This window comes from Salmo trutta, chromosome 1, assembly GCF_901001165.1.
Source record: "Salmo trutta chromosome 1, fSalTru1.1, whole genome shotgun sequence".
NCBI lineage: Eukaryota > Metazoa > Chordata > Actinopteri > Salmoniformes > Salmonidae > Salmo > Salmo trutta.
Window position 1 is genome coordinate 67,531,815 of NC_042957.1, and position 24,271 is coordinate 67,556,085.

Consider the following 24,271-nt stretch of genomic DNA (forward strand, 5'->3'; position numbering starts at 1 on the left):
GCCCATCTATAATTTATCCCAAACAACTACCTCTTCCCCTACTGTATTTATTTATTTTGTTCCTTTGCAGACCATCATTTCTATTTCTACTTTGCACCTTCTTCCACTGCAAATCTACTATTCCAGTGTTTTACTTGGTATGTTGTATTTACTTCGCCACCATGGCCTTTACCTTTACCTCCCTTTTCTCACCTCATTTGCTCACTTTGTATATAGACTTACAATATTCTTGACTGTATGTTTGTTTTACTCCATGTGTAACTCTGTTGTATGTGTCAAACTGCTTTGCTTTATCTTGGCCAGGTCGCAATTGTAAATGAGAACTTGCTCTCAACTTGCCTACCTGGTTAAATAAAGGTGAAATAAATAAATCTCATATGTATATACACTGTACTCTATACCATCTTGCCTATGCCGTTCGGGCATCACTCATTCATATATTTTTATGTACATATTCTTATTCATTCCTTTATACTTGTATGTATAAGGTAGTTGTGAAATTGTTAGGTTAGATTACTTGTTAGATATTACTGCATGGTCGGAACTAGAAGCACAAGCGTTTCGCTACACTCGCATTAACATCTGCTAACCATGTGTATGTGACAAATAAAATATGATTTGATTAAGCAAACAGTTTACAGCCTTCCACACCAGTCTTTCATCGATTTAGACCCATTCCACCAAATCGTAAAGTCCGCCCCAGCCAGTGTTTACGCTTGTTTTGATCAATGAAATGTGAAGTGGAAACAAACCGTATGTAACAGCGATCGTAGAGAGGGGACCAAAGCGCAGCGTGTTGAGTGCTCATGATGATAATTTATATTAACTCAAACCACTGAAGCAAAATAACAAAGAGAAAACACCACCAGCGCACAGTTCTGTCAGGTACAGAGACTAAACAGAAAACAACTGCCCACAAACACAGGTGAAAAAAAAAACCTTACTTAAGTATGATCTCCAATTAGAGACAACGAGGACCAGCTGCCTCTAATTGGAGATCAGCCCAAAAAAACCCAACATAGAAATAGAAAAACTAGAACTTAAACATAGAAATACAAAACATAGAAAAACATAAAACACCCCCGTCACACCCTGACCTACTCTACCATAGAAAATCACATCTTACTATGGTCAGGACGTGACACCGTAAGGAAACTGTCATGTTTGTATTTGCACTTCTAGCATTGACACTCCATTAACTATCATTAGGCCTAACACTAGTCCCTATCACTGACCTAAACCCTTCTCTCAGAGAGCTACTGTGTATGCAGGCTATTACTCCAACCCTATTGTGTTACTCACTCAAGGTCCTGACCAGCAGCTAATTAGTAGAATCAGGTGTGCTGGAAAACCTACAGGAGGTAGCTCTCCAGGAGGAGGTCTGCTTTACAGAACTCTAGTAGTGAGGTCATCTTCTCTGACTCATTTGTGATGTGAAGTCTGAGTCATCACTTATTAACTGGGTGTTGTTTCTCTCCGTAGGCGGGACGGCCAAGGGTACTCTGTGCGGAGAACCGTCCGCTCCCCTTAGACGGTGCCAGCAGCCGCTCCTCTTCCCCAAAAACAATGAGACAGACGAGGTCATCACCTCCATCAACGTTCCTTTAGGGGTAAGGGTGAGGGGTCACTGACATTGACATATGTCGGCCATTGCTTTATTCATAGATGTAATGTGTGGGCTTTCCACTGGTAAGATGCTTGCCTTGGTTTCTACAAGTCTGCTGTCATGGATGGTTTTCAGTGATTCTCAGTCCTGTGTTTTTGAACGGACTTAAATGCCATTGATGTAGTAAAATGACTAAAATAAAATAAAATGCTGACTGTTATTATTCTCCATCTGGCAGGTTGAGGAGTGCCAGCAGGCAAACAATGGTAAGTATCTCTGGTTCCATTTCGAATGTCAGTATTTTAATATGGTATTTATGTACAGTACCAGTCAAAAGTTTGGACACCTACTCATTCAAGGGTTTTTCTTTATTTGAACTATTTTCTACATTGTATAATAATAGTGCTCACATCAAAACTGAAATAACACATATGGAATCATGTAGTAACCAAAAAAGTGTTAAATAAATCAAAATATATTTCATATTTGAGATTCTTCAAAGTAGCCACCCTTTACCTTGATGACAGCTTTGCACACTCTTCGCATTCTCTCAACCAGCTTCATGAATGCATTTTAATTAATTTGTGGAATTTCTTTCCTTCTTAATGCGTTTGAGCCAATTAGTTGTGTTGTGACAAGGTAGGGGTGGTATACAGAAGATAGCCCTATTTGGTAAAATACGAAGTCCATATTATGGCAAGAACAGCTCAAATAAGCAAAGAGAAACGACAGTCCATCATTACTTTAAGACATGAAGGTCAGTCAATCTGGAACATTTTAAGAACTTTGAAAGTTTCTTTAAGTGTGGTTGCAAAATCCATCAGGCGCTATGATGAAACTGGCTCTCATGAGGACCGTCACAGAAAAGGAAGACCTCAGAGTTACCTCTGAAAAGCATTCCAGGCAAAGGGTGGCTACTTTGATTTGTTTAACACTTTGTTTTGGTTACTACATGATTCCATATGTGTTATTTCATAGTTTTGATGTCTTCACTATTATTCTACAATGCAGAAAATAGTAAAAATAAAGAAACCCTTGAATGAGTGTCCAAACCTTTGACTGGTACTGTAGGTTAGATAAAATAATTTAGTTTCCAATGATGAATCTCATTGAAGTCTTTTGAAGAAACACCACTTAAAAGATGTCCCCAACAGACTGGAAGGAAAGATTCCACATTCCTCGTTCTCTCAGAGCTGTCTGTAAACAGCAGTGCATGACTCCCATTAGTTACGAATGGCCACAATGAATGGCATCATGGTCGACCGTGACAGCTCTGATGATTCCGCCCTTCCAGCCTTTTTTAAAAGGGGTAATTTCTCTCCCTTTGTTTTCTATCATGACATTTGTCACACCTGGGAAGCTCTTTTGCCAATATGTGGGCCAAAGATCAGTTAGGCTGCCTGTGTAAACGCAGCCTCAGCCGTGTATCATATGGATCAGATCTCTGATCAGTGGGCCAGGTAGTGATGACCGTGATAGTGTCGCCTCCTCTGTGTTGTGTGGTAAAGTAGACTGCCCTGAGGAACCTGAAGAGAAGGAGCACCACAGCCCTCTGCCCCATCGGGATCCACTGCCAACGCAGCTGCCCCCTCCGGCTGAAGAAACCCCCCAGGGGGCATGTCCTGCTAGTCTGCTTTTGTTGGAACTTTTTATTTTTGAAAGATTTGCCCCCATTTTTCCCCTTCCCCACCTCAGTCCCACTGTTATTCCCCACTGTCTGATACAATCTATCACGTCCCCTCTGAGCCATGGAATTTGCCCCACTTCCTGCCCCCCCCCTGTTTGTCTCATTCTCTCCTTGTTGTAAATGGTAAAAAAAAGAAAAGTATTTATTTTGCTCCTGATTTTATTTTTATCGGAGAAAAGATGTATTTTGTGTGGATCTCACCAATGCTAAGACCATCCGCAACGGCGCAATCACACATAGCGACGACTCTGACCTTGACATAGACTAGAGAACTGTCCTGCACATATACAGAAACATAGACTAGAACCCCTATGTGTACACACACACACTCGACATAGACTAGAACCCCTATGTACACACACAGTTGACAGACTAGAACCCCTATGTGCGTACACAGTCGACAGACTAGAACCCCTATACACACACACACACACACACACACACACACACACACACACACACACACACACACACACACACACACACACACACACACACACACTCAGTCGACAGACTTGAACCACTATGTACGTACACACACACACACACACACTCGACATAGACTAGAACCCCTATGTACACACACACACACACTCGACATAGACTAGAACCCCTATGTACACACACACACACAGTCGACAGACTAGAACCCCTATGTGTACGCGCGCGCACACACACACACACACACACACACACACACACACACACACACACACACACACACACACACACACACACACACACACACACACACACACACACACACACGACAGACTAGAACCCCTATGTACACACACACACACACACACACACACACACACACACACACACACACACACACACACACACACACACACACAGGCGACAGACTAGAACCCCTATGTGTACGCGCACACACACACACACACACACACACACACACACACACACACACACACACAGTCGACAGACTAGAACCCCTATGTATACCTATTTGCACACTCGACATAGACTAGAACCCCTATGTACACATACACACAGTCGACAGACTAGAACCCCTCTGTACACATACACACACACGACAGACTAGAACCTCTATGTACACATACACACACACACGGCAGACTAGAACCTCTATGTACACATACACAGTCAACAGACTAGAACCTCTATGTACACATACACAGTCAACAGACTAGAACCGGGACGACAGGTAGCCCAGTGGTTAGAGCGTTGGGCCAGTAACCGAAAGGTTGCTAGATTGAATCCCCGAGCTGACAAGGTAAAAATCTGTCGTTCTGCCCCTGAACAAGGCAGTTAACCCACTGTTCCTAGGCCGTCATTGTAAATAAGAATTTGTTCTTAACTGACTTGCCTAGTTAAATAAAAGTTTAAATGATTTTAGTTTTTAGTTATGCATGGCATACCACACGGATAATTTACTGTAAGCCAACTATTTGAAGCCAAAAGTGAAACATCTGAGTTAGGATTTGGTCAGCCTGTTTTTTACAGTTAAATCCCATTTTACATGTTAATTAAGAAACTTCCAAAGCACTTTTAAAATAATGTCCACAGGGTGGGGCTGATACAGTCTGGAATACATTGAGCATTGGAATGAGTTGCCCCCTCCTTCCCCTGCTGAGAATAGTCAAAGGAAGGTGAACCACGAAGTGAAAGTTTTTTCCCAAAGTGATAGTATTTTCTTTGCTCAACAGACTTGCTATGACGACTGGGCTATAGGGAGTTTGGAATATAATGGTAAGTATTATTTTGTATATTCATGCAGCCTTAGCTTTTGTTCGTGACTTTGAACATGGTATAGTAAAACGCATGTCGCACCCAAACATTTTTGTAGAGGTGCTGACAAACAGAGCAAAACTATGCACACTATATGCTCCCAACAATTGAATGGTTAAACCTAATAACAATCGTTTCGGCAACGCAGTGATTTTTTAAATTCTAGTATCACTTTTATTGCGTGTTTTATTTTAATATGTATTTCTCTCTGCATTGTTGAGAGTGCCCATAAGTAAGCATTTATCTGTTAGTCGACACTAAGTGTTATTTGACGAATAAAATGTAGATTTCTGACAAAACGTTGGTTGTTAGGTTTACTCTTTAAATTGTTGGGAGTGTATATATAGTGCGAGTTTATTTTTATACATTGACCTTGCTCGTTTACAGGGTTGGGATTACAAAAACGCTAACTGTAATCCGTTGCGTTACCAGCAAAAATATTGTGATCACATTACCGATATTTTCTAAAAACGAGATGATTACTTCAAGGTTGACTTTTAAATTCAGAACGTATGTTTGCGAAAAAATTTCGTTGACACTTATTTGTTTTCTCAATGACATTTTTTGTTCCACCTGAGCGAGTCTGAGTAAAAATCAGAGAGACCACTATGATGAAACACCAAATGTATTTGATGGATCGCGGGAAAAGAGCTGGAATAGGCTTGTGTAGGCTACAGTCCAAGCTATGTCTTTCAATGCTGCGACTGCTGTCGGCATCCAAAAATTATCCAACTAGAATTAACGCTTGCAGGTAAGGATGACAGCAGTGGATTAGTCTACGGCGATACGGATATCACTTATTATTGAAATCTACAACGTTAGCGCATTGATGTGAATCACACTGCTGCTCTCTCATTTAGCTATATGCGCCTTACGGATTGTGGTTGTTGTGGATGGCTGTTCACAAATCTAAATGTGTATTTGAACCCAATAATAGTTGAATTCAAGAAGCCTATGAATAAAAGTGGGGCTTTTATCTAATTCATGCTGATAAAAAGGCCTCATGGACACATGCTCAAACTTGCACACGTTTGCTAGACTTAAAGGGGCAATCTGTAGTTGCTGCATCTATTTTTGGAATTATAAATTATATATATATATAGTACCAGTCAAAAGTTTGGACACACCTACTCATTCAAGGTTTTTCTTTATTTTTACTGTTTTCTACATTGCAGAATAATAGTGAAGACATTTAAACGATGAAATAACAAATAAGGAATCATGTAGTAACCAAAAAAGTGTTAAACAAATCAAAAAATATTTTAGATCCTTCAAAATCGCCACCCTTTTCCTTGATGACAGCTTTGCACACTCTTGGCAAAGCATGTCATTCCATGAGCGCAGCATTTATTTTTCAACTCGAATCAATGAGCCCAACCAGTCCTTCATGACAACTAAATCATAAACAACAGAGTAGGGCTGCCTAATAAATCCTTAGTTTTGAGGCCATGCTCAGGTAAAACAATTTGGCTAATCTATACTTCCCAGAGGTGGGACCAAGTCTGTCACGTCCTGACCAGTAAAGGGGTTATTTGTTATTGTAGTTTGGTCAGGACGTGGCAGGGGGTGTTTGTTTTATGTTTTTCTGGGTTTTTTGGTTAATGTTCTATGTTAGTCTATTTCTATGTTCGTTCTAGGTTTTCTATTTCTATGTTTAGTTTATTGGGTTGACCTTCAATTGGAGGCAGCTGTTCCTCGTTGCCTCTAATTGAAGGTCCTATTTAGTAGGGGTGTTTTTCCATGGGTTTTTGTGGGTAGTTGTTCCAAGTGTAGCTGTGTGCCTCACAGGACTGTTAGCGTCTTCGTCATTGTTTGTTATTTTGTTTTTCTGTGTTCACGTTTTTCTTCTCAATAAATTAAGAAGATGAGTTTACACAGTCCCGCTGCGCCTTGGTCCCATCCTTCAGACGGACGTGACAGAACTACCCACCACCAACGGACCAAGCAGCGGAGGAAGGAGCAGCAGAAGGATTTGGAGTCATTGACATGGGAGGAAATTTTGGATGGGGCAGGACCTTGGCACCAGGCTGGGGAGTACCGGCGACCTAAGGAGGAGCTGGAGGCAGCCAAGGCGGAGAGGCGTCATTACGAGGCATTATACGCGCAGATTGGCAAGTGTGAGAGGCAGCCCCAAGAAATGTTTTGGGGGGCACACGGGAAGAGTGGCTAGGTCAGGCAATAGACCTAAGCCAACTCCCAGTGCTTATTATGGGGAGCAGCGGATCATGAGAGCGCTGGTCTATGCGGAAGTGCGCACGATCTCGCCCGTGTGCCCGCACAGTCCGGTGCGAGCGATCCCAGCCCCTCGCAAGTGCCGTGCTAGAGTGGGCATCCAGCCAGGTAGGAGTATGCCTGCGCAGCACATCTGGCCACCAGTGCGTCTCCTAGGCCCAGGCTACCCTGCGCCTGCTCTACGCACGGCAGCCATCAGGCCTCTGCACAGCCCAGTTCGCCCTGTGCCAGCACTCCGCTCGGGCAGGGCTTCTGTTACCACCCAGCCAGGACGGGTTGTGCAGGCTGTGCGCTCCAGACCTCCAGTGCTTGTTCATGGCCCGGTGTATCCAGTTCCTGCTCCTCGCACTAGCCTTGAGGTACGTGTCTCCAGTCTGGCGCCTCCAAAGCCAGCACCACGCATCAGGTCTCCAGTGCGTCAGCCCAGTCCAGTACGTCCTGTTCCCGCTCCTCGCACACGCCTTGGGGTGCGTGTCTCCAGTCTGGTACCTCCAGTACCAGCCCCACACACTAGGCCTCCAGTGCGTCAGCCCAGTCCAGTTCGTCCTGCTCCTGCTCCTCGTACTAGCCCTGTGGTGCGTGAAAATAGTCTGGCGCCTCCAAAGCCAGCCCCACGCATCAGGCCTTCAGTGCGCAGTCCCCGTCCAGAGCTTCCGACAACAGTACCCCGTCCAGAGCTTCCGGCGACAGTTCCCCGTCCAGAGCTTCCGGCGACAGTTCCCCGTCCAGAGCTTCCGGCGACAGTTCCCCGTCCAGAGCTTCCGGAGACAGTGCCCCGTCTAGAGCTTCCGGCGACAGTTCCCCGTCTAGTGCTTCCGGCGATGTCCTACAGTCCGGAGCCTGCAGAGACGGCCCACAGTCCGGAGCCTGCAGAGACGGCCCACAGTCCGGAGCCTGCAGAGACGGCCCACAGTCCGGAGCCTGCAGAGACGGCCCACAGTCCGGAGCCTGCAGAGTCGGCCCACAGTCCGGAGCCTGCAGAGTCGGCCCACAGTCCGGAGCCTGCAGAGTCGGCCCACAGTCCGGAGCCTGCAGAGTCGGCCCACAGTCCGGAGCCTGCAGAGTCGGCCCACAGTCCGGAGCCTGCAGAGTCGGCCCACAGTCCGGAGCCTGCAGAGTCGGCCCACAGTCCGGAGCCTGCAGAGTCGGCCCACAGTCCGGAGCCTGCAGAGTCGGCCCACAGTCCGGAGCCTGCAGAGTCGGCCCACAGTCCGGAGCCTGCAGAGTCGGCCCACAGTCCGGAGCCTGCAGAGTCGGCCCACAGTCCGGAGCCTGCAGAGTCGGCCCACAGTCCGGAGCCTGCAGAGTCGGCCCACAGTCCGGAGCCTGCAGAGTCGGCCCACAGTCCGGAGCCTGCAGAGTCGGCCCACAGTCCGGAGCCTGCAGAGTCGGCCCACAGTCCGGAGCCTGCAGAGTCGGCCCACAGTCCGGAGCCGGCGCAGCCAGAGTCGGCCCTCCAGTCCGAGGTCTCCAGCGACGCGCCTTAGCCCTGAGCCTTCAGCGAGGGTGGACGGGTTAGGTTGGGGACTAAGGCCGGAGCCTGAGCCACCTCCATAGTGGAGGATTGGGGAGGGGGGGTGTAGCACAAGAACCGTCGGTGACGGTGGCCACCCTCCCTTCCCTCCCTTTATGTTTGGGATTATTTTTGTTTGGGGTTGATTTTTGTGTTTTTTGTTTGAGGTGCATCTGGGGTATGCACCTTTGGGGGGGGGGTACTGTCATGTCCTGACCAGTAAAGGGTTTATTTGTTTTATGTGTTTCGGGGTTTTTTGGTTAATGTTCTATGTTAGTATATTTCTATGTTCGTTCTAGTTTTTCTATTTCTATGTTTAGTTTATTGGGTTGACCTTCAATTGGAGGCAGCTGTTCCTCGTTGCCTCTAATTGAAGGTCCTATTTAGTAGGGGTGTTTTTCCATGGGTTTTTGTAGGTAGTTGTTCCAAGTGTAGCTGTTTGCCTCACAGGACTGTTAGCGTCTTCGTCATTGTTTGTTGTTTTTGTTTTTCTGTGTTCACGTTTTTCTTCTCAATAAATTAAGAAGATGAGTTTACACAGTCCCGCTGCGCCTTGGTCCCATCCTTACGACGAACGTGACAAAGTCATTGTTTAACAAGTCCCAAGTCAAGACAGGCAAGTCCGAGTCAAGACCGACAAGTCTCAAGTCAAGTCTCAAGTCCTAAACTTTGAGTTTCGAGTCCTAAACAAGTCAAAATGTGCTCTTCGCCAAATGTAATACCATTTCATATTTTTAACAAGAGTAATAGTTACTATATTACATTTACGCAAATCATGAATGCTTTTACAAATATATATGTTTATTACTTTCCATATAAATGTTATATTTCCATGGAAATACATGGGTAGCCATGAGAAAGACCCGCCCCCCCATAGCAATCGACTATCGAGGATAGCTATAGGGCGCAATCGGGTGATGTAGGCTTGTACACAATCGCCCAACCTTACACACACACACCCCCTCTCTGTGTGTGGTTACAGTAGGCTAATGTATGTCAATGGTTTTAGGAACAGCAGTAACATCAGGCAGGATTTAGGCTACCAACTGCCTAGCCAGTTGTAGCTCAATCTTGGGTGCAATGATCACGTTCCCGCACTGACTGACTGTGGAGGCTCATTGATTTAACGTTACGTTAGCCTACATGCTACACTAGCAAAGTTATATATAGCTGTCGGCTATATTAGCCACGATTTACCGTTCTTTGTGCAGCTTCAAATGTCGAACAAAGTTGGAAATTGTTGCGCCTCTGTAATTTTCTTCCCGCATGTTTTGCAAGTTGCAAGCCGTTTTTTGTTGACTACAGGGTAATCTTTATATCCGAAAATAATAATTTTGGTTATCATCTTTCCAAGGGCTCCGTCTGAATTCAGCCACCGACGTTCCTCTGCATTGCCACGCATAACTTTTTCTCAGCTGGCACAATTTGATTGGCTGCTGTCCGATTCAAACTGTAATCCGTTAAATGAAGAGTTGATGCGCTGCACACTTTTTTTTAATAGCATCATTTTTAATATTTGGGCTTGGGGAGGGTATCAAGTCAGTTCGAGTCAAAAGGCTCAAGTCCAAGTTAAGTCACGAGCCATTGGTGTTAAAGTCAAAATCGATTTGCAAGTCATCATATTTGTGACTCGAGTCTGACTCGAGTCCAAGTCATGTGACTCGAGTCCACACCTCTGATACTTCCATATTTCCAAGTCTTATTCTTGAAGATCAAGGGGTAAAAATGTATTGGAATGACTGGAATTCTGATAGACTCTGGTTTTTAATTTAAAGATATAATTTAATCGTATTATTATGTAGTACAAAGCGATGGGTTAGAAGAATCTGCCCCTCATACCATTGCGGTCACCTAATCATCCCCAGCTTACAATTGGCTCATTCATCCCCCTCCTCTCCCCTGTAACTATTCCCCAGGTCGTTGCTGTGAATGAGGATGTGTTCTCAGGCAACTTACCTTAAGAAATAAAAAAGAAGCCTACATAGCCAACCCATAAAGTAAAATGTAACATCCATATATGGCCAGCTATGTTAACTTTAACATTGATGTATCCTGCAATAGATGTCTTTCAATTGGTAACATACATTTGTCTTCTTCTAATGCCTCTTACGGAGAAAGTAATCTAAAAGTAACAGAATGTAATCAGATTACGTTACTAAATTTGGGTAATCCAAAAGTTACGTTACTGATTACAATCATGGACAGGTAACTAGTAACGGATTACATTTAGAAAGTAACCTACCCAACCCTGGTTGCTTAGTAAGCAAAAATAGCATGTTGAGTCAGTGCTTGTATTAGTCAATGCATATTATTCAGGCTATCCACTGTTGCTCTCTGATTAATTTGGCACAACCACTGATTGTTGTCAGGTGTGAACCCTTTCCTGTGGAGAGACCACTGTTTCTCAGAACCCCTGTTTTTCTACTTAGGAGAAAGGCCCTAACATGGCATTGGTCTTCAGCTTGTCCACTCTCATGTTTCTCCTCATCACTGGGATGGAGACATCCAAAAGTAAGGCATTCTGCAGGCACAATTTGTAATACTTTTGCCAACACCACAACTTCCAAAATGCTCACACCGAATGGTCTAGGAGTTTTGTTTTATCCAAACTACACTTGTCAATCTATTGCTTAAACAGGTCTAAACCAGCGCTCAGAGTTGAAGCAGGTCATCCAGGTGGAATCTGGGAAGGATGCAGTCCTAGACTGCTCTGTGAAGTTCAGTGAGGAATCCCCTGGTAATGTAAACATAGAGCAGGTCGTGTTGTGGAGGCTGGACCAGAATGGTCGTCACAAAGGTGAACCTGTGTTCACATACAATCAACAATCCTCTAAACCCAGGATGTCGCTGAGCCCAAAATATCAGCTTTCCATGCCACCTGCCAATGAGAAAGACAAAGTTGTGTCCCTGTTGGTTAAAGAAACCCAGCCTGAAGAAGAGGGTCCGTATGAGTGTGTGGTGAACACTGACAGTGGAAACACAAATTGTAGCTTCATGCTGAAGTTCACAGGTGAGCTCAGTAATCCTCTTACATACAACACATGGACAGCTCAAGGGGGCTGGGGGGTCATTCCTTGTGAATGGATGATTACAGTTAGACTGGCCTACTAGGGGAAAATCTTGCAAGCATTTACTGTATGTCTATGGCAAGGATTTTCTCAGTGCTTGTGTCTACTCATTGGAGTTAATGTATAGAGACAGCTGTGGCACCAGTGGGGCAGTCACACAGTGCATGGCATATCTCCTCACAGTGTAACAATATAGTATTCTCCTTTTTGCGTCATGATTTCCACTGTGCAGATGATCCATCAAGAATTCTTGCTTTTCTGACATTATCCTCTATTAGTATCCAATATAAATTGACTTAGCTACCTTTAAACCAAATACCCTACAAACATTACTTAATTGGTTGCATCCCTGATCGCATACCTGAATGTGACACGATTTTCATTTAAAATGATTTTGTGTGTTACAGAAAATGCTGCGAATCAAAAGGAAATTCCAAAGAACAGTTACATGAATGTGGCTGCTGTATTTGTGGTAGTAGGCTCTCTTGCCATTGGACTGCTGCTTCTCAAGCTGTTTCAAGCCAGAAGACTCAGACAACGTGAGCACCTTGGTTCTCTATGGTATTGTAGGTCAGGGTGTGACTAGGTGGTGTTCTAGTCTTTTCATTTCTATGTTGGTGCTCTCGGTATGGTTCCCAATTAGAGTCACCTGATGTTCGCGTCTCTAATTGGGGATCATACTTAAGGTGTCCCTGTTTTGTGGGATATTGTTTGTGTATGTGCAGGTAGCACTATGTTACTACACGTTTCGTTGCTTGTGTATTGTTTTTGTTTGAAAGTTTCACTTAAATAAAAGATGTGGAACTCAACACATGCTGGGCCTTGGTCCGTCCATTCAAACGAACGTGACATGAACTTAGTTTTTGAATTGTTTTAGTTTCTCTATTGTTCTCCTCCTTCCCAGATAGGAATTCAGGATATTGTATTGTCAGTGAGTGATAAATCACAAACCATGGTAGAGCACTAAAAGGTTGCTTCTGGTTTCTCTTTCCAGATGAACCCATGATACAAGAGGCCTCTGTTGTGCCAGAAGGTATGTTTGAGTATATTATTTGTCTACCTAATGGAAGAGGGATTCCTGTCCAAACTATCATAGTGTATCAAATGTATAGTAAAATGCACTTTATAAAATGTGTACAGCTCCACCAACCACCGGGATGCCCAACACAAGAACATTCCAGGCATTCCCGTGGTTGGCAGGCTGCATCACATCCGGCCCTGATTGGGAGTCCCATAGGGCGGCGCACAATTGGCCCAGTGTCGTCCGGGTTTGGCTGGGGTAGGCTGTCATTGTAAATAAGAATTTGTTCTTAACTGACTTGCCTAGTTAAATGAAAAAAAATAACAGTGTTGGTATTCCTATTGTCCCCTATGGATCCAGAGCCTGGGGATACAGCAGTCCCAGCAGGGCACGACTCCAGCACCAGGACAGGACTGTTTCCGTAGCGACAGATGTATTATCGGGGTGCCATGGGCTCTCTTCCCTGTCAGTGTCATGTCTGCTCTGTCTCTCATGCCACACAGCTAACTGCAGGAGAAATGGAGTGCATGCATTATCCTGCTACCAAGCTAACTGTTAACAGCTTTGTCTGTAGTTGTTAATCACACCAGACTATTCTTCCATATATTGTTTTATATATTGTAACTAAAACCTGAAATGTGTCTATCGAATGCACATATTTAGTGGACATTGATTTGACAGTGAAGACACTAGTGTGATATAGTAGCAGTGTGTGAAATTGATCTTGACAGAACACATTTATTTTGTGCATCACAATTTGAATAAGTAATTTATTCAGAAGCCAATATTGTGTTCTAGTTGATTTCAGAGTTGCTTCAGTTGACAAATGCCTCAGTGTTGCATTAGGCCATGTTTTTTATTGTTACAAAGTGGGATTCAAATTTTTGGATTTGTCTTTTTTTTTTTGTCAACAATCTACATAAAATACTCCACGTTGAAATTAGCCCTTTTGAACATATGGACACCAGTCCTACGTCGTCGGGAACTAAAGTTAATTTTGTTAGGTTGTAGTTGATATTAGCCCTTTTAAACGTATGGACATCAGTCCTACGTCGTCGGGAACTAAAGTTAATTTTGTTAGGTTGTAGTTGATATTAGCCCTTTTAAACGTATGGACATCAGTCCTCAGGTCATCGGGAACCCAAGGTTAACTTTCGTCAACGGGCTTTTGTAGCGGGGGAGAGGCGTGTTTCATATTTCTCAACCAATGTCTGTTCACTTGGGCATGGCCACTGAGTGACCATAGTTTACTTTATGAAAACAATTCTCTCATTTAGAAGCTAAAATTACATTTCAAATTTTCACAAATAGTTTCATATTTAAAAATGTAAGTTGCATAATAATTCCATGTGAATCTGATAACTAGAATGTGTAGACTTTCCAAGATACAATTTATGTCGTCCTATCATCAGATATAATGTCCTAGACAACAACTGATCTGACATCATATTCTTTAAGTACCAACGGACACTTTCAACTGGTTGGATTACAGAAAGATAGTTTTTTTCCCCCCAACCTTTTGATGTTACATTACTCTCTCTATGTTAACAAAGGGCTTTCCAAGATTCCATTCTGTAGAGTGGAGAGAAAAAGGGGGAAAGGTATTTATGGGGGTCATAAACCTCCCCCAACAGTGCACCGTCATGACAATATTATTAATGTGAGCTCTCCATGTACATTTAAGGGCTAGTCGTGCTGCTCTGTTATGAGCCAATTGTAATATTCCAAGGTTCCTCTTTGTGGCACCTGACAACACGACTGAACACTAGTCCAGGAGCGACAAAACTAGTGCCTGTAGGACCTGACATATCTTGTCCACACCAATGTGTGCCAAAAACTGGATCTGTGTCACCAAGTAGGGCAAGAGTGCATTTGGCGCTACGCATCTCAGATTGTATTTCCACACACCTTCTTGATTGAGTTTGCATCTTGCAGCCATCCATTCCGACACTTCATCTTTTGGTGCACTGATTTGCATATCTCTGTGTTATAATGTATCCAAGGTGTATCTCCTAATCAGTTTAGGTGACAGAGGTGTTCCCTTGGCAGCTGCCTTGGCAGCTTTGTCAGCCAAATCATTACCTTTATTCTCGTCTGTAATAAAGGTAAAAAATGTTATACATTAAAATGCAAATCAATGTATAACATTTTTGACATGTTTTTCTGGATTTTTGTTGTTGTTGTTCTGTCTCTCACTGTTCAAATAAACCTACCATTAAAATTATAGACTGATCATTTCTTTGTCACTGTGCAAATGTACAAAATCAGCAGGGGATCAAATACTTTTTTCCCTCACTGTATGGTTCTCCATCCATCGGCCACATCTTGCTCTTCACCACCCACAGCTCTATAAACCTTTTCTTCAAGTACACCATCTTCACGGTTGTTAAAAAATAAGGCTAATAACTGTAACCCATCATAAGGATGTAGATAGTAGAGTTTCTTATAACGCTTCAAATGGTCCCACGTTTTCATACCCACTTCTAGGGGATGTTTCAAAGTTTTCGACCATTCATCCAACTGTTTTGGAGATGCTGATTTATGTGTGATTACTTTCACTGGAGATTTCACTTTACTACCTTTTACAGCCTGTGTTCTGGTTGGCCTAAGACATTGTTCGTCACCGCTGTCAGAATCTGTTGACTCAAAGCCAGGTAGTGCTGACCAGATGCTTGAAACCCGATCATCCTTGCGCAACTCAGCCTGAAGGTGGATTGAAGGAACAAAGGGTCCTCCACATGTTGGAGCCAAGTCTGGTTTTATGACCCTTGTCTGTATTTGTTGAATCTCTTCAAGGTTTTGATTTGTCCGCTTTCACAATTTCTTTATCTCTCTGCAATGTCCTATCCATGATTCTCCAGAAATAATTTCTCATCCCGTTTCCTTACTTCGGCTAATACGGTTAAAGACCATTGTGTATTTGTCAAGGAATTAGATATTTTCTGTATTTTTCCCCAAGCTTTTTGTATATCAGACAGATTCCATATTCCATCTTTGTCAACACCTGGTTACCCATAAAGACTTGTGTTCACTTCAAAAAGCTTGTTGAAGACTTACATTAACCACACGTGTAAGAATTGCTACTCAACTAGCAACTCACTTCTATGCAACAAGAAGGTTTCACAAAAAGAGAGGACTCTAACATTTTAATAGAGGACTTGAACACCTATAATAAGACTTGAACACCTTCTCTCTTTCTTCTGGATCAACACACAGTTGATCAGTTTTTCTTGTTGTTGAGACTAATTAAGCCGCGTCACGGCACCAAATGTTAGCAGTTGATGTTATTCTTAATAAAACAGACCCCAAGCAAATCAGGGGGAGGAAAATAGGTTTATTAGAAGAGAACAAATCATACGGGGAGGTAGATGGTCATTCTCCCCTGTCCTCAGTGATGCTCTCCCAGTAATTCTCTCCTGTTGTTCTCTCCACAGAACAAAGGGACAGGGTGTAGTTTATAATCCAGCCCTATCCTGTGGTTGACCAATTAGAATTCCTTGCAATAAAACTGTATCCTATTTCAGGTTGGACCAATGAGAATGTGCCACACCGTAAGTTCAGGACTGACATTCCTAAACAGATGTTGAACTGAAAACCTATTTCCATTGATAATTCCCTATTACAGAAAAAACACTATTTCCATTGATCGTTATTACTCTGTTGACTTCTCGTCCTCTGTCTCTGCATTGTGTATTTATCTTCAAAATATTCTTATAGTTGGTAACAGGCTGATTGGTCAGCTATTTGAGCCGTAAAGAGGGCTTTACTATTCTTGAGTAGCGGAATTACTTTTGCTTCCCTCCAGGCCTGAGGGCACACACTTTCTAGTAAGCTTAGATTGAAGATATGGCAAATAGGAGTGGCAATATGGTCCGCTATTATTTTCAGTAATTTTCCATCCAAGTTGTCAGACCCCCGTGGCTTGTCACTGTTGATGGTAACATCCCTAAGCAGTTCCCTCCCTATCCTGCAGCTCAGTTCAGAAGGACGACCGAGTCTTTGGTGTGTCTGGGCCAGAAAAACTGCTGAGGGGAGGATGGGTCATAATAATGGCTGGAATGGAGTCAATGGAGTGGTATCAACTACATGGAAACCACGTCTTTGATGTGTTTGATACCATTCCAATTACTCCATTCCAGACATTACTGTGAGCCATCCTCTTCTCAGCAGCCTCCACTGGTTTGGGTGGTTTAATACATCATCCACAGCATTTATTAACTTGACCATGCTTAAAGAGATATTACACGTCTGATTTGTTATTGTTAGCCATCTACCAATCACTGTCCTTTCTGAGGCTTTTGACAACCTCCCTGGTCTTTGTAGTTGAATTCCCTACTTGACTGAGGGATCTTACAGATAGAAGGGGTAGTCATTCAAAAATCATGTCAACCAGTGGTGACCCATCATTCAGGGCAGGTGGGGTAGGGCCCACACTTTTTTGGGGGGGGGTGCTTGCCTGTTTTGCATGTTATTTTGGCATTAATACGTGTCACATATCAGTTTGCAAACAATGTAAAAAATTGAGTTAATAAAGCCGCATAAAAACATGATCTCTTTTTTGCTTTATTGAGTAAGGCAGCTCCAAAATGCAGGTGTTTCAGCCTAGCTCAGTGCTTTCTGTGGTGGTGGGGCTAGACAGCAGAAAATAATTTGGTCTATTTTCACCAACACGGTATTGTAAACACATCGTAGTTGTGGTGCTTGGCTTGGATGTGCAAATTTAGCACACACAACATTCTATAATATAATTGGGTTATTTGATGTATCAAATTAAAAGCTAATTTAACACGTCAAATAGTGTATAGAACAAATCTTTTTGACTGGCAAAGACCCAAACGGCATTCAATGTACCTCAACCTAATAATTTTGTATATTTTCACCTCTTAATTTCGCCTACTGTTCTAACTTCGTGGTGCACAAATAGCTTATACCCTGTTTTAGAGGAATGTAATCATCGAATATTGTAAGAGCTTTCATTGTCTGTTTATATGCCCCATTTATTTATTCTATGGTTCTGACTTGTACAGAGAGTACACTGTAAGAACGGCCCAAGGTCTGAATTCTGTCGCTGTACATTTCGAAAGTGCTGAACAAATAGTTATATTTACTACATCCGTCGTCGCTTGCTTATTAATGTCTTCATCGAAATGACGGATTGCCGCTTGTCCGCTTGTCGTCCCATTATGCCATAATTTGTACATCTCAATTGTTAGTAGAAACCATATTTGTTTAACAAGTCTGCCATATCAGCTATGTTTTTTTTCAAAAAACAATAAATGAGGCTTTATGAACTGTTTCGCTGCCAGACAAGTTAAGTTTATCCTCCAGACAGTGGAAGTTAAGCTTTCTACACATTTCTGTACTGAATGAAATATTATCACTACCTTTATAAAACCATGTCTATCTTTATTTTCCAAACACAATTCAACACAATCACTTCGTCTTTTAATGATTTTAAGCATATTTTGTCACAGGCTTAACACCTTACAAAGGCTTTGCACTTTTTAAAACATTTTTAAAATCAACAAATTAACATTTTATTTGTCACATTGTAACGGCTGTCGGAAGAGAGAGTAGACCAAAGTGCAGCGGAGTTAGTGTTCATCTTGAAATTTAATTAGTGTGTGACTCTCAATCAGCAACAACGAACTACAGCTGTGCCTGATTGGGAGCCACACACGGCCCAAAACAAATAAATACAAAAACATAGAAAAATGAACAGAACGCCCACCCAATGTAACACCCTGGCCTAACCAAAATAAAGAACAAAAACCACTCTCTATGGCCTGGGCGTTACACACATGCGCTGAATACAACAAGTGTAGACCTTATAATGAAATACTTACAACGCCCTTAACCAACAATGCTTTAAGAAGTTAAGAAAAACGTGTTAAAAAAAATTGATAATAAAAGTAACAAATAATTAAACAACAGCAGTAAAATAACAATAGCGAGGCTATATACAGGGGGTACCGGTACAGAGTCAATGTGTGGGTGCACCGTTCAGTCGAGGTAATATGTAGGTAGAGTTAAAGTGACCATGCATAGATAATAAACAGAGTAGCAGCAGTGTAAAAGAGGGGTCTGGGTAGCCCTTTGATTAGATGTTCAGGAGTCTTATGGCTTGTGGGTAGAAGCTGTTAAGAAGCCTTTTAGCAGAGAGAACAGTCTATGACTATGGTGGCTGGAATCTTTGACCATTTTTAGGGCCTTCCTCAGACACCACATAGTATAGAGGTCCTGGATGGCGGGAAGCTTGGCCCCAGTGATGTACTGGGCCGTACGCACTACCCTTTGTAGTGCCTTGCGGTCGGAGGCCGAGCAGTTGCCATATCAGGCTGTGATGCAACCAGTCAGGATGCTCTCGATGGGGCAGCTGTAGAACCTTTTGAGGTTCTGAGGACAAATGCCAAATCTTTTCAGTCTCCTGAGGGGAAATAGGCTTTGTTGTGCCCTCTTCATGACTGTCTTGGTGTGTTTGGACCATGATAATTTGTTGGTGATGTGGACACCAAGGAAGTTCTCAACCTGCTCCACTGCAGCCCTGTGGATGAGAATGTGGGTGTACTCGGTCCTCCTTTTCCTATAGTCCACAATCATCTCCTTTGTCTTGATCACATTGAGGGAGAGGTTGTTGTCCTGGCACCACACGGCCAGGTCTCTGACCTCCTCCATATAGGCTGTTTCATCGTTGTTGGTGATCAGGCCTGCCACTGTTGTGTCATCGGCAAACTTGATGATGGTGTTGGTGTCGTGCCTGGCCATGCAGTCATGAGTGAACAGGCAGTACAGGAGGGTACTGAGCACGCACCCCTAAGGGGCCCCTGTGTTGAGGATCAACATGGTGGATGTGTTGTTACCTACCCTTACCACCTGGGGGCAGCCTGTCAGGAAGTCCAGGATCCAGTTGCAGTGGGAGGTGTTTAGTCCCAGGGTCCTTAGCTTAGTGATAAGCTTTGAGAGCACTATGGTGTTGAACGCTGAGCTGTAGTCAATGAATAGCATTCTCACATAGGTGTTCCTTTTGTCCAGGTAGGAAAGGGCAGTGTGGAGTGCAATAGAGATTGTATCACCTGTGGATCTGTTGGGGCGGTATGCAAATTAGAGTGGGTCTAGGGTTTCTGGGAATATGGTGTTGATGTGATCCATGACCAGCCTTTCAAAGCACTTCATGGCTTCAGACGTGAGTGCTACAGATCGGCAGTCATTTAGGCAGGTTACCTTATTGTTCTTGGGCACAGGGACTATGGTGGTCTGTTTGAAACATGTTTGTATTACAGACTCAGTCAGGGACAGTTTGAAAATGTCAGTGAAGGCACTTGCCAGTTGGTCAGCGCATGCTTGGAGTACACGTCCTAGTAATCCGTCTGACCCTGTGGCCTTGTGAATGTTGACCTGTTTAAAGATCTTACTCACATCGGCTACGGAGAGCGTGATCACACAGTCGTCCGGAACAGCTGATGCTCTCATGCATGCTTCAGTGTTACTTGCCTCAAAACGAACATAGAAGTAGTTTAGCTCATCTGGTAGGCTCATGTCACTGGGCAGCTCGTGGCTGTGCTACCCTTTGTAGTCTGTAATGGTTTACAAGCCCTGCCACATCTGACGAGCATCGGAGCCGGTGTAGTGCGGTTCAATCTTAGTCCTGTATTGACGCTTTACCTGTGCTGGTTTGACGAAGGGCATAGCGGGATTTCTTATATGCTTCCGCTCCTTGTTACCTCATATCTCAGTGATTATGCCTTGCATTATGCCTGGGAAGAAGAATTTGCTCAACTTGCCATTGGCTCAACCATTGGCTCGACTTATCCCATGGCCATTGGCTCAACTTACCCAAGGCAAACATGTTGACTAAATCAGCCCACACAGCTACAAGGATGCACTTTCATGCTACGTTTATGACCTCATATTGAAGCTTATAGAGACCCCAACAGATGTGTAGAACAATCTTTAAATGATCTACTTTGGTTTAGATACCAGCATCACGAAACCTGTAGTGTTTAAGTTTTATATACGTATTATCAAAACTATTACATTTGTGGTTTCTAACTAAAACAAGGGACTGATTTAACTTGAGATGAATGAAATTATAACTTTACATTCTGACCTGGACTTACATTACCAATCATGCTATATTAATTATCCAATCTGCTGGCATGGAATTTTGTGATACTGTATCATATTGCATCTCATAAAGCAAAGAGTTCCAGAGAAGAAGTGCTGATATGAATAAGAATATATGGACAGAACTGCTACTCTTAGACTCTTTGATTGCAAAATTCTGATAACTTTACCAAAATCCCCGGCTTTTACAATATGGCCAATGGAAAATGATGGGGACCCCTGTAAACAACTACCAATGGAGCAAGGTTCAACTTTAGTACATTTCAATATTCATGGGGTGCTGAATGTTTCATTGCTGAATCATAGAGCTCTAATCTGGCTCACTTTCCTCTATCAGTGACCAAGACATCCCATCATAGATCAGAGCTCGCAGGGACACGTCCTGTCAGAGCTCGCAGGAGCAGGGACACGTTCCGTCAGAGCTCGCAGGGACACATCCCATCAGAGCTCGCAGGAGCAGGGACACGTCCCGTCAGTCATTAAGCATCTCACAAGGTAAGATTTGTCCTCATGAAATTGGAGTTGGGTGAGAAAGAATCCTAAAGATGGTCCAATGGGCATGGTGTGAAGCCACTCTCTTTGTGTCAGTCAGGGTTTATTTTATGAGTAATGAAATTGCTACTCCCGAGTGGTGCAGCGTTCTAAGGCACTGCATCTCAGTACTAGAGGCGTCACTACAGACACCCTGGTTCAAATCCAGGCTGTATCACAACCGGCCGTGATTGGGAGTCCCATAGGGCGGCGCACAATTGGCCCAGTGCCGTCTGGGTTTGGCCGGTGTAGGCCGTCATTGTAAATAAGAATTTGTTCGTAACTGACTTGCCTAGTTAAATAAAGGTTAAATAAAAATACATACATGTATTTAGTGGTTGTTCTGTATGGTGACATGAGTGGAGTGGACTGACTTCTCCCACTTGTCACAGATATCCGGAGTAGATGTGGTGGATCGTTCCATAATGACCATCACCGAGGCCAACCCTCAGAGCAAGACTGGCAGCCGGCCGGGGGCTGAGCCTGAGACCCCTGCTGTAGCGCTTCAGAACAGTGGAGGATGGCTCAGCTGGATCTTCAGGAGAGGAAAGGAGATTCATCTTTCTGATGAGAAAGACAACTCTGTAAGTAACCTGTTTAAATATTCTATGTAGACACAAAACTGACCCCAAGGCTGAGGTATTCACCTTAAATCATGTCAGTTAAAAATAGCGGCTGATCATTGTATTTTAACTGTGAGAATGGTACTAATCATTTGGAGAATTTGTTGATGTGGTGGTTTACAGAACAAGCCTGTACTGCCTCCTCCCTTGATGGGAATGTATCTGGGGAACTTCCCAAAGGGGTGAATCCTTACTCAGGAAAGCAGGTGAATATGGTTTAATTTAAATACTGTGCCAGCCAATCATGGCTTTCTCTGGTGATCTCCTGCCTGCTAACATCTTTCCTCTAGTCTAACAGCAGGTCTATGGGAAAAATATCCCAGGATGCTCTACTCTGATGGGACCACCTCAACACCACCAAGCCAGCTCCCTTGACAGTTCCCTGCCCAACACTCCACCCTCATGGCACAGATGACAGAAACTTGGCCCTGGAACTCTAACCTACTGAGGTATGAATCCTTTAATTGATTTCATAAAATGAGATTTTTACAGTTACATAGCAAATGGCTGAAGTTGCAGCACTATTTTTCATTTTGTCTCACAGGCCATTTGCCCAGAGGGACCATATACACACAGGAATATTTCAGACTTTATTGAAAAACGTAGCCATCTCTACTTCATGTCTTGATGTTCACATTCATTTAATATACTGTATGTTCTATCATCATTTACAGTTGCTATATGTTACATACTGTGCAGATGTACAATATGTAAATCAATATTTAGTAATATATTTCATGAACGTACATTACAAAAAATATAGAAATGCATTTTGAATGTGCCACCATATACAGTATTTCAAAATACAACTTTTATGTATGAGACCTGACTTGAGATCAGTGATGAACTGTTTTCTAATAGGATATTTTCTGTATCAGGTTTACCTCCAGTGTTTGGCCCAGAAATGTTTCCTTTTGTGTTACCAGCTCTCTGAGGCCTAGCCCTCAAAAATACCCAAATTGTTGGCTTTATGCAGACACCTCTCCTCCCACTAGAGAGCGTTGTTCTCACACCCTGACTTGAGGTTTACCAACAGTAGGTGCTGTGTGCACTGGCTTTAGTTCCAGACCCACTCTAACCTGATTCAATAAGCAGCTGACCAGACCCACTCTAACCTGATTCAATAACCAACTGACCAGACCGACTCTAACCTGATTCAATAAGCAGCTGACCAGACCCACTCTAACCTGATTCAATAACCAACTGACCAGACCCACTCTAACCTGATTCAATAAGCAGCTGACCAGACCCACTCTAACCTGATTCAATAACCAACTGACCAGACCGACTCTAACCTGATTCAATAAGCAGCTGACCAGACCCACTCTAACCTGATTCAATAACCAACTGACCAGACCCACTCTAACCTGATTCAATAAGCAGCTGACCAGACCCACTCTAACCTGATTCAATAACCAACTGACCAGACCGACTCTAACCTGATTCAATAAGCAGCTGACCAGACCCACTCTAACCTGATTCAATAAGCAGCTGACCAGACCCACTTTAACCTGATTCAATAAGCAGCTGACCAGACCCACTTTAACCTGATTCAATAAGCAGCTGACCAGACCCACTCTAACCTGATTCAATAAGCAGCTGACCAGACCCACTCTAACCTGATTCAATAAGCAGCTGACCAGACCCACTCTAACCTGATTCAATAAGCAGCTGACCAGACCCACTCTAACCTGATTCAATAACCAACTGACCAGACCCACTCTAACCTGATTCAATAAGCAGCTGACCAGACCCACTCTAACCTGATTCAATAAGCAGCTGACCAGACCCACTCTAACCTGATTCAATAAGCAGCTGACCAGACCCACTCTAACCTGATTCAATAAGCAGCTGACCAGACCCACTCTCACCTGATTCAATAAGCAGCTGACCAGACCCACTCTAACCTGATTCAATAAGCAGCTGACCAGACCCACTCTAACCTGATTCAATAACCAACTGACCAGACCCACTCTAACCTGATTCAATAAGCAATTGACCAGACCACTCTCACCTAACTCAATAAGCAATTGACCAGACCCACTCTAACCTGATTCAACAAGCAATTGACCATGGTCTTTAATTTAGAC

The 24,271-nt window shown here is 43.4% G+C and overlaps 1 protein-coding gene and 1 long non-coding RNA gene across 3 annotated transcripts; both read left to right on the plus strand.

Annotated features, from left to right (window-relative positions):
• Window positions 1–1,461: 1,461 nt before the first annotated feature.
• On the plus strand, window positions 1,462–3,341 carry LOC115205257 (uncharacterized). Its single transcript, XR_003880574.1, has 3 exons — window positions 1,462–1,610; window positions 1,845–1,872; window positions 3,118–3,341. It is a non-coding gene; the product is annotated as an uncharacterized LOC115205257 (long non-coding RNA).
• A 1,542-nt stretch (window positions 3,342–4,883) lies between these two features.
• Window positions 4,884–23,578, plus strand: LOC115205970 (uncharacterized). Of its 2 annotated transcripts, XM_029772431.1 has the most exons (9): window positions 4,884–5,030; window positions 11,244–11,325; window positions 11,453–11,824; window positions 12,290–12,421; window positions 12,877–12,915; window positions 21,365–21,522; window positions 21,951–22,142; window positions 22,305–22,387; window positions 22,472–23,578. In XM_029772431.1, exons 1-6 carry the CDS (start codon window positions 5,028–5,030, stop codon window positions 21,508–21,510), a joined length of 774 nt encoding a protein of 257 aa, XP_029628291.1. In that variant the 5' UTR covers window positions 4,884–5,027; the 3' UTR covers window positions 21,511–21,522; window positions 21,951–22,142; window positions 22,305–22,387; window positions 22,472–23,578. The 2 variants fall into 2 exon arrangements, with proteins under 2 accessions (XP_029628291.1, XP_029628301.1); XM_029772441.1 differs by lacking the exons at window positions 21,365–21,522; window positions 21,951–22,142; window positions 22,305–22,387; window positions 22,472–23,578 and adding an exon at window positions 13,264–13,688 and having other exon boundaries at window positions 4,887–5,030.
• Window positions 23,579–24,271: the final 693 nt, after the last annotated feature.

What these genes read in the sequence shown, in the direction of transcription:
- LOC115205970 (XM_029772431.1), top strand. An exon ending in CTTCATGCTGAAGTTCACAG is followed by an intron (nt 11,825 to 12,289) that starts GTGAGCTCAGTA and finishes TGTGTGTTACAG; the next exon opens with AAAATGCTGCGAATCAAAAG. An exon ending in AGCCAGAAGACTCAGACAAC is followed by an intron (nt 12,422 to 12,876) that starts GTGAGCACCTTG and finishes TTCTCTTTCCAG; the next exon opens with ATGAACCCATGATACAAGAG.